General features: G+C 44.0%; 1 protein-coding gene across 2 annotated transcripts in view; it reads right to left on the bottom strand.

Moving 5' to 3' along the window:
• Positions 1-15,902, bottom strand: part of mef2d (myocyte enhancer factor 2d) — a gene marked incomplete at its 3' end in the record, with an annotated part of 137,441 nt that overhangs the window by 19,523 nt on the left and 102,016 nt on the right. The window contains exons 7-11 of one of the 2 annotated variants that reach the window (XM_083635406.1): positions 15,149-15,321; positions 12,650-12,679; positions 5,528-5,645; positions 3,894-4,062; positions 2,200-2,268 (exon numbers count right to left, since the gene is read on the bottom strand). In XM_083635406.1, the coding sequence (XP_083491532.1) occupies positions 2,200-2,268; positions 3,894-4,062; positions 5,528-5,645; positions 12,650-12,679; positions 15,149-15,321 (559 nt within the window). The remainder of the gene's footprint in view (positions 1-2,199; positions 2,269-3,893; positions 4,063-5,527; positions 5,646-12,649; positions 12,680-15,148; positions 15,322-15,902) is intronic. The other variant, XM_083635407.1, reaches the window with a different exon arrangement.

Raw genomic sequence — 15,902 nt, 5'->3', positions numbered from 1 at the left:
CATCTCCACATACACGCCTACAGTACATGTCCTGTTACATCTCCACATACAGGCCTACAGTACATGTCCCATTACATCTCCACATACACGCCTACAGTACATGTCCCATTACATCTCCACATACAGGCCTACAGTACATGTCCTGTTACATCTCCACATACAGGCCTACAGTACATGTGCCGTTACATCTCCACATACATGCCTACAGTACATGTGCCGTTACATCTCCACATACATGCCTACAGTACATGTGCCGTTACATCTCCACATACACGCCTACAGTACATGTCCCATTACATCTCCACATACAGGCCTACAGTACATGTCCCGTTACATCTCCACATACAGGCCTACAGTACATGTGCCGTTACATCTCCACATACAGGCCTACAGTACATGTCCCATTACATCTCCACATACAGGCCTACAGTACATGTCCCATTACATCTCCACATACAGGCCTACAGTACATGTCCCGTTACATCTCCACACACAGGCCTACAGTACATGTGCCGTTACATCTCCGCATACAGGCCTACAGTACATGTCCTGTTACATCTCCACATACAGGCCTACAGTACATGTCCTGTTACATCTCCACATACAGGCCTACAGTACATGTGCCGTTACATCTCCACATACAGGCCTACAGTACATGTGCCGTTACATCTCCACATACACGCCTACAGTACATGTCCCGTTACATCTCCACATACAGGCCTACAGTACATGTCCCATTACATCTCCACATACAGGCCTACAGTACATGTCCCGTTACATCTCCACACACAGGCCTACAGTACATGTGCCGTTACATCTCCACATACAGGCCTACAGTACATGTGCCGTTACATCTCCACATACAGGCCTACAGTACATGTGCCGTTACATCTCCACATACAGGCCTACAGTACATGTCCCATTACATCTCCACACACAGGCCTACAGTACATGTCCCATTACATCTCCACATACAGGCCTACAGTACATGTCCCATTACATCTCCACATACAGGCCTACAGTACATGTCCTGTTACATCTCCACATACAGGCCTACAGTACATGTCCCATTACATCTCCACATACAGGCCTACAGTACATGTCCCGTTACATCTCCACATACAGGCCTACAGTACATGTCCTGTTACATCTCCACATACAGGCCTACAGTACATGTCCCATTACATCTCCACACACAGGCCTACAGTACATGTCCCATTACATCTCCACATACAGGCCTACAGTACATGTCCCATTACATCTCCACATACAGGCCTACAGTACATGTCCCGTTACATCTCCACACACAGGCCTACAGTACATGTGCCGTTACATCTCCACATACAGGCCTACAGTACATGCATCTATGGAACTGAAGCTTATTGAAGCTTATGCCACGGCTGCACTCATCATAAGATACTGCAGCTAAAAGCGCCGGGTAAACTGCTGAAATATAAACATGTCAGCATCCACACAGTGGTGCTTTACGATCATAAGATTGAAGGCTTTCCCTCTTTGTTCCTGACACTTACAAAGAATGTCAGAGCATGGGAGCTTTAGAGGACATGAAAACTCTTACAAACACACTGGTTACCTCTTCTCATCTGGAAAGATGGTGTGTTGATATCAGGATTTAAAGGAATAGTTCACCCAAAAATAACAATTCTGGCATCATCTCCTTCCCCTCATGCCAAATTAAACACATTGTCAGCACAACTCCATTGAAGCCCAACTGAAGTGGGGACCAGTTATTCAGAGTTCCAAAAATAACTATATTTACCCCATCATTTAGTGCCAATCCTAACTACAACTGATTTATTTGCAACAAATAATGATGTCAGATGAGGTCAGTGTGGTTGTTTGTCTGTTTTTGTTTGGAAGGTCTAAAGAATAGCAGGTCCCCATTGACTTCAGTTATTTTGGAGAAGGCTTCTACAAAGTTGTGCTGACCTCCCTGTGGGTTATATGGACTCACACGTTTCACCTGTTTCATTTGGCATGAGGGTGAGTAGATGGTGACAGAATTTTCATTTTTGGGTGAACTATTCCTTTAGAATGTCATTTTACGTATTGTATTCTTCTGTCGTTTTTTTTCTTAACCCTTTCAGCTCAGACAGTAAGTGGGCCCAGCACCTATGAACCACACAGTAACTTCACAGAGAGATGCGTGGCGGAGCTGCTAAATGCAAAGTCGTTCACCTCAGGTTAGCAGCAAAACTGGAGATGCAGTTAACCATCTCCCCATTCTGTTTCTCTGCACCCCACATGCTGTGGACAAAAGGGGGGGAGGGAGGGAGAACAAAACAAGAGGCAGTTATAAGCCGCTCCCCCATCGACAGGTTAGCCTAGCACAGCGTGACATTACAACACCGGAGACTTAGTGCTAGCCACAATGCCAATAAGATACAGTACAGTCATGTGGCTACAGCAGCCGTGCTAGGCTAGGCTAGGCTACAGCAGGTTCATGGGTGTAAGCTATTTTCCTAAAATTGTCCTATTATCATTTTGATATGAATTAAATTGTTCTGCCAATTATTCCAAAACCCCAATAGTCCGAAACCTCCATGCCTGGCTCCATCCACAACCATCGCTTCTGACAGCCTTGACCGTAAGCTTGCTCTAACCCTAACCTCAGTGACCCCAGGCCTCAACCCAACCACCTCATCTAACCCTGACCTCAGTGACCCCATGCCTCAACCCAACCACCTCATCTAACCCTGACCTCAGTGACCCCAGGTCTCAACCCAACCACCTCCTCTAACCCTGACCTCAGTGACCCCAGGCCTCAACCCAACCACCTCCTCTAACCCTGACCTCAGTGACCCCAGGCCTCAACCCAACCACCTCCTCTAACCCTGACCTCAGTGACCCCATGCCTCAACCCAACCACCTCCTCTAACCCTGACCTCAGTGACCCCATGCCTCAACCCAACCACCTCATCTAACCCTGACGTCAGTGACCCCAGGCCTCAACCCAACCACCTCATCTAATCCTGACCTCAGTGACCCCAGGCCTCAACCCAACCACCTCATCTAATCCTGACCTCAGTGACCCCAGGCCTCAACCCAACCACCTCCTCTAACCCTGACCTCAGTGACCCCAGGCCTCAACCCAACCACCTCATCTAACCCTGACCTCAGTGACCCCATGCCTCAACCCAACCACCTCCGGGATAACGGGCTGGGCTTTCAGTTCTATTTTCATTTTTCTGACTATTGGTGTTTCGGAATAATGGCCTGTCGGAAAAATGGTGAGTCCCCATTTAGGCAAACTACAGTAGTTTCATCCGCTTCACAAAGAGTTTTAACTCTACAACAAATACATTTCTACAGTAGATGTCTTTGTTTACTTTGCTCCCACCTCCCTTTCATGTGCTTCTGTGATTAATAATAATGTTTTATTTATAATCGACATAACATTTTAAAGTGCATGTTGATTAGCTTGACTGTCTGACATGAGGTGCTTCAGCAGGAGAGGGGCATCATGGTTGCCAGCCCAGCAGATTCAAATCATGTCTGCCGGGCTAATAGCGCAGCTAGCTGGCTAGCCCTGCTGCAGGAAGCTAAATCAGTGGGTTTCCAGTGGGAGTGGGAGCTGAGCGCAGGGAGAGAGGGTTAGTATCTAGGTCACCAGGAAGATGAATCAACCATGAGATACAGTATGAGAGAGGTGCTTCAAGTGTTTTATGTGCATGTGTTATGGCTGGTGTATTGAATAGGCTAACGCACACAAGGCTTAAGACACTGGCTGCACAGTTCAGTACTGGTCACATACAGTATGTCAGGGGAAAGGTCAAAGTTCAGCCATGTTACATCTTAGTCAATACAGCTGAGAGGAAACCGGTGAATCGACCTCATTGACATTTTTGATTGATTGGGGAAAAAATGCTTACACCAAGTTACTGAGCGATGCCAAGCTCAGCTGCTGTGACTGTTGCTGTTGTTGCTGTTGTTGCTGGGATACCGCTGGTTGCTGTTGCCAGGCGGCCATATTGCCAGGCACCAGCCCAGGCGACGTGAAGGTCTGGAGCGCCGTGAGGTCTGCACTCGTCAGCTGGTACTCTGAGATAAAGGGATGGAGAGAGAGAGATAAGGGATGGAGAGAGAAAGAGAAAGAGAGAGAGAGAGCAGAAGGGGAGGGGGGATTGTTTTACATCATACAAGTTTCTGGAGCATCAATATTAATCAGGGCTAATCCATATTAATGTAGACCTTTGAAGTGGAATCATTCCAGAAGCACACACACACACACACGCACGCACGCACGCACGCACGCACGCACGCACGCACATACAACTCAAAGTGAATATTCATGGCAGTTTGTGGCATCACACTGCATTGATTGAGCATTTCAAGTTCTTTGCCGTGGCAGTAAAGCTCTTGATAACATAACACGGCGTTTACCATTTACGTGTTTGGATATTTTTTTATCTTTTCCTTGATACAATACTATAATAATGCTTTGATATTGTGCCACTGTGCAAAGAGTTAGTGTTCACAATTAGGAAGAGTACAGTATTTATTGCTGGGAATTACCAGCCGAAACCAGACAGATGCTGGTAAATTTGTGCTAGATCTGGCTACTTAAAGTCAAAAGGAAACGGCATTTTGATTTTGGTGCCTTGCTTCCGTAATTCGCCATATTTTTCTAGTTGTAACAGGATGTTGTGGTGAGGCAAAATCATAAACTGTATTCAAATATGAACATAACGCCACGCCACTGTGACATCACCACTGTGACATCACCACTGTGACATCACCACTGTGACATCACCCATTGGTTTCTGGACTTCCGATTTGAGGCCTCGAGTTTCACATTGTGAACCTTGTGAGTGCGGCCATCTTGGTTTTCTTGGAGCCAGAAGCGACCATAATTTGGACAAGAAGAGCTGCAGTGCTGCCTGCTATTGGTCCATGATCACTGACAGGTGACCTGTCAATCATGCCCCAAAACATAGGATGCTTTATTGTCTATTTTACTCTAAATGGGACCATCATTTACCAAATTAAAACCATACTGAATTGAAGACATGAAACTCACGATTGAGACAATAAACTCATTAGGAAAGTATTTACTGAGAGACCAAGCCTTTTTTTTTAAACCAGGCTGGAAACATGTTTATTTCTACTTGTTTAATTCTACTTGTTTATTTCTACTACTTATTGAATGCTATTCTACAATTCTTACTTTTACTATCCCATTGACCCTATTTTATTTTATTCTATTTTATTCTATTTTGTTCTATTTTATTCTATTTTATTCTATTGCATTTTATTGTATTGACTGTTTTTACATTTAGGGAGATACTGTGATACTGTGTTATGCTATGTTGTGTTATGTGGATATTTCATGCCTGAGTGCGAGCAACTGTAACTTGTCCCAATTTCCCCCCGGGGCTCATTAAAGTCTTTCTGATTCTGATTCTGCTGTAAAGTTGGGCATTTTAACATGGGGTTCTATGGGGAAGGACTCTCATTTGCAGCCAACCTCAAGTGGCCATTCGTGGAAGTGCAGTTTTTGGCTTACCGGTGTTGTAGGCCGTCTGCATGCCGGAGAAAGGTGCGAGGAGACTGGGCGTTGCCACGGAGACCACGGGTGTCGTGAGCGACTGCACCACCTGGGAGCCACCTAACCGCTGTGCATTCTGGGAAAACAGAGGCAGACGGAGGGAGGAAGTTGAACACTGCGACACAGGAAGTGGAAGAGGTTGAGGAGGTGATGATTCAAGAGAAGCGGTTCCCAAAGTGCGACCCGGGGACCACCAGGGATCCAGCGGCTTCTAGGGGGTCCACAGCAAAAAGTGGAATAGTTTGATTTCACAATCATTTCATAGTAATAGTTAAGTAAGGGTTAATGCACGACGAGGTGTCCATTATCACTTTTTAAGGGACGACGTGGAGGCGTGAACCGTCCGAGGTGAAGCCGAGGATGATTGCCTCCGCGAAGTCCCTTAAAAAGTGATAATGGACACCTCGAAGTGCATTAACCCGCTTATACCATGGTCACTTGCCAAAGAAACAAAACAAGACCATTAATTTATATTTTCATGCATTTTGCAATCAAAATCTAGTTTTCATAACCTTGAATATGAGTTGAGAACCGGCGAGACAAAATAGTCCCCTCGAGATTAGGCTATCATTGGATAAAATGGCTGCTTAGTTTCTACACCTGGCACAATTCTAGAGTCAAGCTAACTAATAATTTGGCCAATTGTAGCCTATGTAACAACATACAAAATAAAACGGCAACGTCTAAGAATGCAACGCCATGTAACTGGATCGTTTAAACTCGCATTCCAGGGAATTACGTTAACGTCTGCGGGGTCTTATAAGACGTAAATGGCGCGAGGCAGGAGTAGAGTGAAAACTATCTGCTTTCAGTATGTTGGAGTCCAGGTATGTTTTGTACAAGGACATCTCTCAGTGTGTTGCTGTTAACTCCCCATTTTGTTGTTTTCTTTTTGTTGATCTCGTCTTTTTCCTCTTTGACTTGATTTGTATCAGTGATAAGAGGCAGCGCACGCTCTCCCAGAGCGCCTGGCTGCTGGTTGCTGTAAGTTGTAAACAGAGGGTTTGACAGTTGACAGCTGAGAGCCCGGCTTCTGTCAGCTGACCAGAACAGAGCCGGCTTCTCTCAGGAGAGGGAATCTCCGAAACGAAAATCAAAATTGTAAATAAGAGTTATTTTTGATAAACTGAGCACACAGGGGTGATTTAAATACTTACTTTGACTGACTCATTTTTTTTCTCAAGTGACAAAAGTGCCATATTAACCCTTAACAGGGGTATAGAGCTCAAACTGGTCTCTTGATAACACTGTTGAAACTATGGCGCATTGATATGAATGGTGAACAGACGATTTGGCTGAACGACTTTACCATCTGTACATTATCACTTTTTAATGGACACCCTGCAGCCAATCAGAATCGAGTATTCACCCAGACCATGGTATAATAGAAGTTATCTCAAGTATATAGAGCTGGTCATCTGGGAATCAGAAGATTCCCGGTTCGAGACTATCTCCTCCTGGCAGTGTGTCGAAGTGTCCTTGAGCAAGACACTGAACCACTAATTGCTACAGACGAGCTGGTTAGCGCATTGCATGGCTGCCACCGCCATTGGTGTGTGAAAGTGAGTGTAAGTGGGTGTGAATGGGTGAATGTGAGGTATTCTTGTAAAGCGCTTTGAGTAGTCGATAAGACTAGAAAGGCTCTCTATACTGTAAATAGTCCATTTACCATTTAGACAATGCACTGTATAAAAATGACTATTGGAATCATAGGTTCCAGTCTCACCAGTAGCACCTCAATTCAAATCTAAAAACAACAAATAGCTTCAAATCCATAGGTGCATGGGACAAAAATCGTATCCAATTCAGGTCTGTAGCACTAATGTGATTGTATTTGGTGGTCTGGGACATGGACATGTTTGGGAACCCCTGGTCTACTGATACAGTGGGATGATACAATTCTCACTGCTGTCAGTCTACAGCGGGGGCAAAATATCTACAAACATCTTATAAGATTTACAGCCCAATGCTGTGTGTGTGTGTGTGTGTGTGTGTGTGTGTGTGTGCGTGTGTGTGTGTGTGTGTGGACCCAGTGTTGTGGCTGACTGGCGTGAGAAAAGCTCCGTCTGGTTCCACAGCCAATCGTGTCTTTTTCTCCTTATAAGGAGTCTCATGTCGGAGTCCACGGCACATGACTTCATCCATTTTCAACAGCAATAATGATAATGGGAAGCATGTGCGTTCCACTGTACAGCTTCAGTACTGTGACTGAGAGCAACTCAATTACATGATTACTATTGAGCTATTTCACCAAACCACTCATTCCACCTCCAGCTGAATTTCAAACCATGCATTTGATCTCATTTTAGCATGCAGTAAGGTTTGCAAAGGTGAAGTGCACCAATACAGACTAGTGCAAATGAAGACAAAAATAACTTTGAACCCTCAGTTTCCCTTCCACTTTTGAACAGAGGCGGTAGAAGTACATACATTCCTTACATACAAGTCAAAGTATTAAAAATGCATGGCCTTAAATTTACTTCAAGTAAAAAAGTAAAAGTAGTCTAAAAGGCATTTCTAATGTTCTACAGTTGATGATTTCCTGAGAGTATTGACTCAAGTCAGTTTTGAAAATGGGGTGAGTAAAGAGTTTTCTTTTTAAGTAAGTCAAGTAAAACATCTTACTGTAAAAGTAGAAAACTTGAGTAATGTACATGTACAGATACGTGAAAATCTCAAGTACAGTAATGAAGTATTTTTTACTGTGTTCCTTCTCGCCAATGCTTTTGAAGTTATTGCAGTGTTGTTTCAGGGACTAGATAAGGAATACTTCAAAACAAAGCTCATCAAGTCTTGATATTCACAATTTCTTTGAAACCAAATAATCCGTTGCACTGCGCTGCACTCGCTGCACTTTGCCGTAGCAGGACAGACAGTATAACTACATGTTTCTGTGATCAAACACCTTGGTGGCCTGCCAGGCGTTTCCGTGGCGACACGCTAACATCGACGTGCAGATGAAAAGTGTGTGAAGGTGGTGTTGGCACGGCAACGCTCAGTGTGATGAGAGGCTGTAGTGAGGATCATGCTGACAGCGAGGCATGCATCAACAAGGTTAAGAGAGGCACCAGAGTGTGTGTGTGTGTGTGTGTGTGTGTGTGTGTGTGTGTGTGTGTGTGTGTGTGTGTGTGTGTGTGTGTGTGTGTGTGTGTGTGCGTGCGTGTAGGGCAGGGGTGGGCAATTATTTTTCATGGGGGGCCACATGAGAAACCCAGATTGTTGCCGGGGGCCGAACAAATATTGTCATGCCGTAACCCATGGATGGGTAACTTTGATGATAGAGAGGGCCACAAAAAATGTCCTCGCTACCAAGTTTTGCTGAGGGCCGAACGGCGCCAGCGCGAACAATTTGGTGCATTTGAAGCCAGGTTTAGAGGAATAACTCATTTTAAATTAACCAGTATTTGATCCTTTTCTCACTCACTCCATATGTCACCACCTGCTCTCAGGGCTTGATTTTTTTTTTTTTTTTTGACCACCTGCCAATATGGCTGCTAGATTTAAAAGTTACCAGCCAATTAGAATTTCCACTAGCTGAAATGTTTTTCTTGAAATAAATCAGAATATGAGTGGGTTAATTTAAGCATAAGTATCAGTAAGTGTCCCGGGATGATCAAAGCCTGTGTTGAGGGTCACACAACAACAAAAATGCAGTCTTGAAGCTAAATAAATCCAAAACTAATGAGTTATTTGAGTTATTTAAATTTCTAATTCAATGTAGCCTTTTAGTCATAAAGATTATTGAAAGATTCCATATTCTAGACTGAAATGCTATAACAGAAGTGGAGTATTGGCCAGAATGACATGAACATTTGGACACATATTCAGCGGGTATCTTGCATGTTGCGTTCAGGTGCACTGTGTGTGTAAAAAAAAGAAATTTCTTTTTTTTTCCAATTCCATCGCGGGCCACACAGGTGGCGCCCGCGGGCCGGCCGTATTTTGCCCATGTGTGGTGTAGGGAGTGCTGTGGGGTGCGTGTACACAGGGCCGCTGCTGGCCATTTGGGTGCCCTAAGTGTAATTGTTTTGTGGTGCCCCCCCCCGCCCCCCCGCAAAATACACAACTGCAATCTTAAAACCGAATACTTATTCATACAGTATATTTACTATATTTACTGGGATCATAATTCAGGCCAGGGATTAGATACCAAGCAGGCCAGGCCGATACGGGCCAGCGCGTGTGCCGGCGTCCGAAGGGTGGCGGCGGAAAATTTGGGCCGTTTGAAGCCCAATTTGGGCCGTTTGAAGCCCGATTTGGGCCGTTTGAAGCCCGATTTGGGCCGTTTGAAGGCAGATTTGGGCCGTTTGAAGGCAGATTTGGGCCGTTTGAAGCCCGATTTGGGTCGTTTGAAGCCAGATTTGGGCTGGTTGAAGCCAGATTTGGGCCGTTTGAAGCCCAATTTGGGCAGAGTCCAATTTTACAATGAGATGCACCCACTTTAACCCTGAATAAAGTAATAAAACCACTAGTAAACCAGTAGGCGGCGCCTGGCCTGCTGTTCAATGAGTGGCCTGACTGCGGGCACCAATTTTTTTTTTTTTTTTTGCAGGCCCTTAAGAGCACATGATGCCCTACGCAGTCTGCGTACTCGGTGTATAGGGTGCGGCGGCCCTTCGTGTACATACAGTAGTGGTACAGCATGGCGTGTGTGTGTGGATTCAGATGATTGCCTATATACTGTATGTGTGTGCTGAGAGGTGTATGGGGGAATGAGTCCTAAAACCTGGAAATGAGTTTGGTTTCCCTTCTCTGGAAGACAATGGGTTTTTGGTCAGATCCCTGAAATAAGGGCTGTGATTAAACTTTGTGTTCAGCAAGATAATCTGCACAAACACCACTTTTATGATGTTTGAAGTGTTTTCTGGTGGTCGTGATTTCTGGCAAGATCACATTCATCATAAAAGTGGTGTTCATTTGTGAAGATTATCTTGCTGAACACCAAGTTCCAAGTATCAGAAACATTTGTTAACCACAGACCTTATTTCAGGAATCTGACCAAAAACCCATTCAAAAAACCCCAATGACTTTCAGATGAGGGAACCCAGTGTGAAGCTAACTGCCGGGTTGGCCTACTAAAATACATCATCTCTGCAGCACTCTAAGAGGTGTGTGTATGTCCATTTAGAGGTAGGTGTGTGTGTGTGTGTGTGTGTGTGTGTGTGTGTGTGTGTGTGTGTGTGTGTGTGTGTGTGTGTGTGTGTGTGTGTGTGTGTGTGTGTGTGTGTGTGTGTGCGTGTGTATGCGCGCATTTATGTGGTAACGTAGATGAACACATGTCGGCGTACATGTGTGTGTGTGTGTGTGTGTGTCAGATGCTAGTGGGATTGAAGTGGTGTGCGTCACATGATGCGTGTGACAGGTCCGTCTGCTGCAGACTCCACACCTGCAGCCCCGGCCGCTCCTCGCTCTCCTCCTCACACCTGTGACACCAACCATGCACATGCTCAGTAGCATTCACCATGCATTCACCACACAGCACAAGGAGGAGCCACCTGGTTGCCCCATTTCCCTTTCCTCAGAGTGCCAACGTCACGTCCTCTTCCAGGTTCGGCACACGACCTAAGAGATTTCATTCCCAATTAATTCTCCCATAGATGTTTTGTAAAATGCTTCTAAATAGTTTGACTTGTTCAAACTAAGCGATCCAGCTATATTTAGAATCAAGAGGGGTCAAACTAAGCGATCCAGCTATATTTAGAATCAAGAGGGGTCAAACTAAGCGATCCAGCTATATTTAGAATCAAGAGGGGTCAAACTAAGCGATCCAGCTATATTTAGAATCAAGAGGGGTCAAACTAAGCGATCCAGCTATATTTAGAATCAAGAGGGGTCAAAGTAAGCGATCCAGCTATATTTAGAATCAAGAGGGGTCAAACTAAGCGATCCAGCTATATTTAGAATCAAGAGGGGTCAAACTAAGCGATCCAGCTATATTTAGAATCAAGAGGGGTCAAACTAAGCGATCCAGCTATATTTAGAATCAAGAGGGGTCAAACTAAGCGATCCAGCTATATTTAGAATCAAGAGGGGTCAAACTAAGCGATCCAGCTATATTTAGAATCAAGAGGGGTCAAACTAAGCGATCCAGCTATATTTAGAATCAAGAGGGGTCAAACTAAGCGATCCAGCTATATTTAGAATCAAGAGGGGTCAAACTAAGCGATCCAGCTATATTTAGAATCAAGAGGGGTCAAACTAAGCGATCCAGCTATATTTAGAATCAAGAGGGGTCAAACTAAGCGATCCAGCTATATTTAGAATCAAGAGGGGTCAAACTAAGCGATCCAGCTATATTTAGAATCAAGAGGGGTCAAACTAAGCGATCCAGCTATATTTAGAATCAGGCGACAATAGAACATTTCATGAAAAGTGTCACGAAAAAAGAATAATGGGAATGAAATCTCTCAGGCTGTATGCCGAACCTGGAAGAGGGCGTGACTTGCACTCTATTTGAATCACAGCAGTTCAGGCTGGGGGCTACTGTAGCTGGTCCTATGCATCTTTTCCACTCTGAAATTTACCACTCAATGTAAATGGCCAAATGACACCTGAACGTTTTCAAAAAAATACATTTTGCAGCTTTGACTTTTGTGAAATGTTTAAAGTGACAAAGAAACAGCATTCCTATGTCTTGATTCCATAATTTGACATTGGTTCAAAGTTCAAAAATCCTCTGCTCATAATCTTGAGCTATCAGAAGTTTCTGATTCTTCAAAATCAATTGAAACCACCACATGCTTTGGGTAAAAGTGTCACCAAATGGCATGCTTTTTGTGGTCAATTTCAAGCTGTGAAGGGAACCCTGTAGAACCCAGCCCACGGTGAAGTCTGCAAGGTCCAAATCCTCCAAGAAGTGGGGCAACCATGTGATTGAGCTGTGTGAGTCGCACTCAGCTGAAGGTTTTCAGCACGTGCTGCGGCGCTAAGGCTGTTGCCTCTATTCTAGTCACAGCACTGCTGCCAGTGAGTCAGGGCAGGTGGGGTGCGTTTGGCGACCGTGTCACACTCATGCCCGGTGAAATCACACAAGAATTTGGCACCACATCCACGAAGCTAGAAGTCTGGAAGTCTATTCACCTCACTCACCAACTCCAGCTCTTCCTCTGTCTGCATGGCGGGAGGGGGAGGGGGTGGGGGTAGAAAACAGGACCGTTACGTTTCTACACCAACTAACTGATGTCAAAAATATAAAACAAACGCAAATAAGTGAGACAAGAGTTTGTACTATATTTTACTTTTCTAGTCAAGATGTAGTATAATCGACTCTTTGACCTGATAATTCTTATACAGTATTTCATATTTGAATGTGGGTCGATGGCTGACTTAACAAAAATGATTGGATCCAGATGCTAAGATAGCATGGTAGTGCTAATATATATATATATATATATATATATATATATATACCTTATTCAATTCATGGCTCTGCGATCGATATGAGACGATATATGCCAATTCAACACAATCAGCTACAAAATGTAATATCTCATCAAATGGAGATTAAGACTTTTTATTTTTTTATGACCAACACTTTATTTGGTTTATAACAGACATAACAAACAGTGGACATTAGAATCAGAAGGGACAACTCAAATATTACATTAGGAGATTAAGGGCTCTATCATCGCAAAGGCGGTAATTTTGCATTAGGGCCCGTTTTGTGCCCGAATAGCGATCCGCAAAGCTCTAATTGTGCTGCGCTTGGCGTCATCTCGGCGCAAACCTCCATATAGTTGTGTTTATGCCCAAAAGTATTCACAGGTGTGATCGTGTCCATCCCCCGTAAAAGCCACAGCATCACGTCTGTGACAGCAGACGCTCGCTTAGTGGGCAAGCAGAGGGACAGAGTGAGAGAGAGAAAGAGAGAGGGCGAGAGAGAAAAGAGAGATGGGGAGAGAGAGAGAGAGGGCAGAGAACGAGAGAGGGGAGAGAGAGGGAGAGAATTGGAGGATGAACAAGTTCGGATTCATTCAATATAGATAAACCATTAGAGACTAACGACAATTGGTGCTGATGGAACGATATTCCATTTGAAACAAATCAAAGGGCTGCTGCGCAATTATTATACTTTTTGATACTTTTTAAGGGCCTTAATTTTCACTAAATTGATTTTCAACTTTTAATACTTTTCAAGACCCCACAGATAACCTGCTTGTGATGGACATTCGTCTTCTTTTTTTTTTTTTTTTTTGCATTTTACAGAGTAAACAATTAATCAATAAAACAAAAATAACAACAAAAATAATCCAAAGATTGATCGATAATAAAAACAATCGATCGATGCAGCCCTAAAGCCATGTTTTTGAGCAATCAGAGACCGGCTTTCACGTGTCAAAACACAAACGTACAGTTGAACTGACACTGAGTAAAGTGTAGTTGTTTGATTTAGGGACTAGGGCAGGCCAACCCTCACTTAGGCAGCCTGAGAATGGGTTTTAAGAGGAGGATAGGGAGCAGTTGTTGAGGTGGAATCAGTAAAATGCTAAATGTATAGGTAAATCCAGGGTCAGAAATTAGGGGGGGTTCGGGGCAAAAATGCCTGCAAAAGAATATTAAGTTGCCTTTGGAATTGGGATGACATGAGCTTTAAATGTCCCCATAAAATAAAGAGTTAACTTTCTGTATTCTAACATTACTGCAATTTACAATGTCGGATTTGATGCAATTTGGACACGCGACGTTCAATATGAATAAACTTTGACTAAACAAGCGAGTACATGGAGGAGCAGTGAGCCACTCTGCTCTGTCTCTGCCTGCATGCAGCCACTGTGTGGGGGCAGTTTGCTGTAGGCACCATCACATCACAGCAGGCGGGGCTTCAGGGCTCACTGGCCTGGACGGGATGGGCTCACGAGCCCTGCTCAGCTGAACTGCACGAGAATGACTCAAAACGAACAAAGGAGCACACAGGAGCGTAGACACTATACTCGTTGCTGCACTATACTGTAACTACTCCTGTAGTTACAGTAACTACTCCTGTAGTTACAGTAACTACTCCTGTAGTTACAGTAGTCTCGCTTGCCAGACTATCTCCTACTCCTGTATCGATACGCTTTACTTCAATCCTGCCATATGGCAAAAGATCAATCAACTGATGGTGTTGACATGACAGAAGTGGAGGACGTTGAACCGTAGCATCAAATGTTAGAGCTAATATGATTCTAATAGCCTACATGATATTTTGATTGATATGTTGAACATGTTATGTTTTTTTGTCTTTTGCCATAGGTCATGTTATTTGAAAGTTTCTTTCCAAGTACGCCTCCATTACATAACATAACACACCAGACAAACAGTCATTGAATATTGGTCTGTCATGCAAAATAGAACTAACACATTTCCCACATTTGATAAAATTGCCCTGGAAATGATCTAAAATACCCCTGAAACATATTTCATCAGGGCAAAAAGAAACTACATACTAAAGTAGTTGACTACCGAAAAAGCTACTGAGATTTTAATGTAGTAAACTACCACCCAACTACTACAAATTGTAGTTAAACTAGTAATTAAACTACATGTGTTAAGTACTCCCCGACACTGCCCCCTGGGGGCTGCCGTAGCTGTAGTTCTCACCAGCTGCATGAGGCTCTTGCCGCTCTGTGAGGTGATTACCCTCAGGTCTGGCTTCCTGCTGACCATCTGAGGGCTGGGCGGGGGCGGAGACTTGGCCGGGACTTTCCCCAGGCTGTTGCCATTGGCGACGGAGAGGAGGCCCGGTGAGGCCCTGGCACTGATGTAGCCATTCGCTAGAGAGAGAGAGAGAGAGAGAGAGAGAGAGAGAGAAAGAGAGAGAGAGGTATAGATAAAGAGGATGTTTGTCTGCCCAACGTGTGCGTCTCCATCAGTGTCTGTTTCTGTGTCAGTGTGTGTAATACCACTTTCAGATCAATAAGGAGGGTTGGACCAGGGTTACTTGAACTTTTTTCTTGTTCAACTCACACCAAGTCAGTCAACACGGGGTTAATCCCTGGTTATGACCATTCAGATATGACCTGGGTCACAACCATGGTCACAACCTGGGAGAGATGCACAACAGTTAGCATTGGCTATTAGCATAACACAGTGGTTTTTCTTTTTTTTACACCACACACAATTTAATACTATCAAAGATGATTAGGGTCAATTGTGATTTTTCTTTCTTTCTTTCTTTCTTTCTTTCTTTCTTTCTTTCTTTCTTTCTTTCTTTCTTTCTTTCTTTCTTTCTTTCTTTCTTTCTTTTAGTTCTGAGTTTAAAGTGCTAATCTCTATGATTTCAGTTTTGGCTTCCATCAATGGACCATAGCCTCAATCAACATTGTGAGTGAGTGAGTTTTTTTATTTAGATGAA

Source organism: Poromitra crassiceps, assembly GCF_964638095.1.
Source record: "Poromitra crassiceps genome assembly, chromosome: 1".
Taxonomy (NCBI): domain Eukaryota; kingdom Metazoa; phylum Chordata; class Actinopteri; order Beryciformes; family Melamphaidae; genus Poromitra; species Poromitra crassiceps.
The sequence above is the reverse complement of the archived record's forward strand: the minus strand, read 5'-3'. Positions and strand labels throughout refer to the sequence as shown.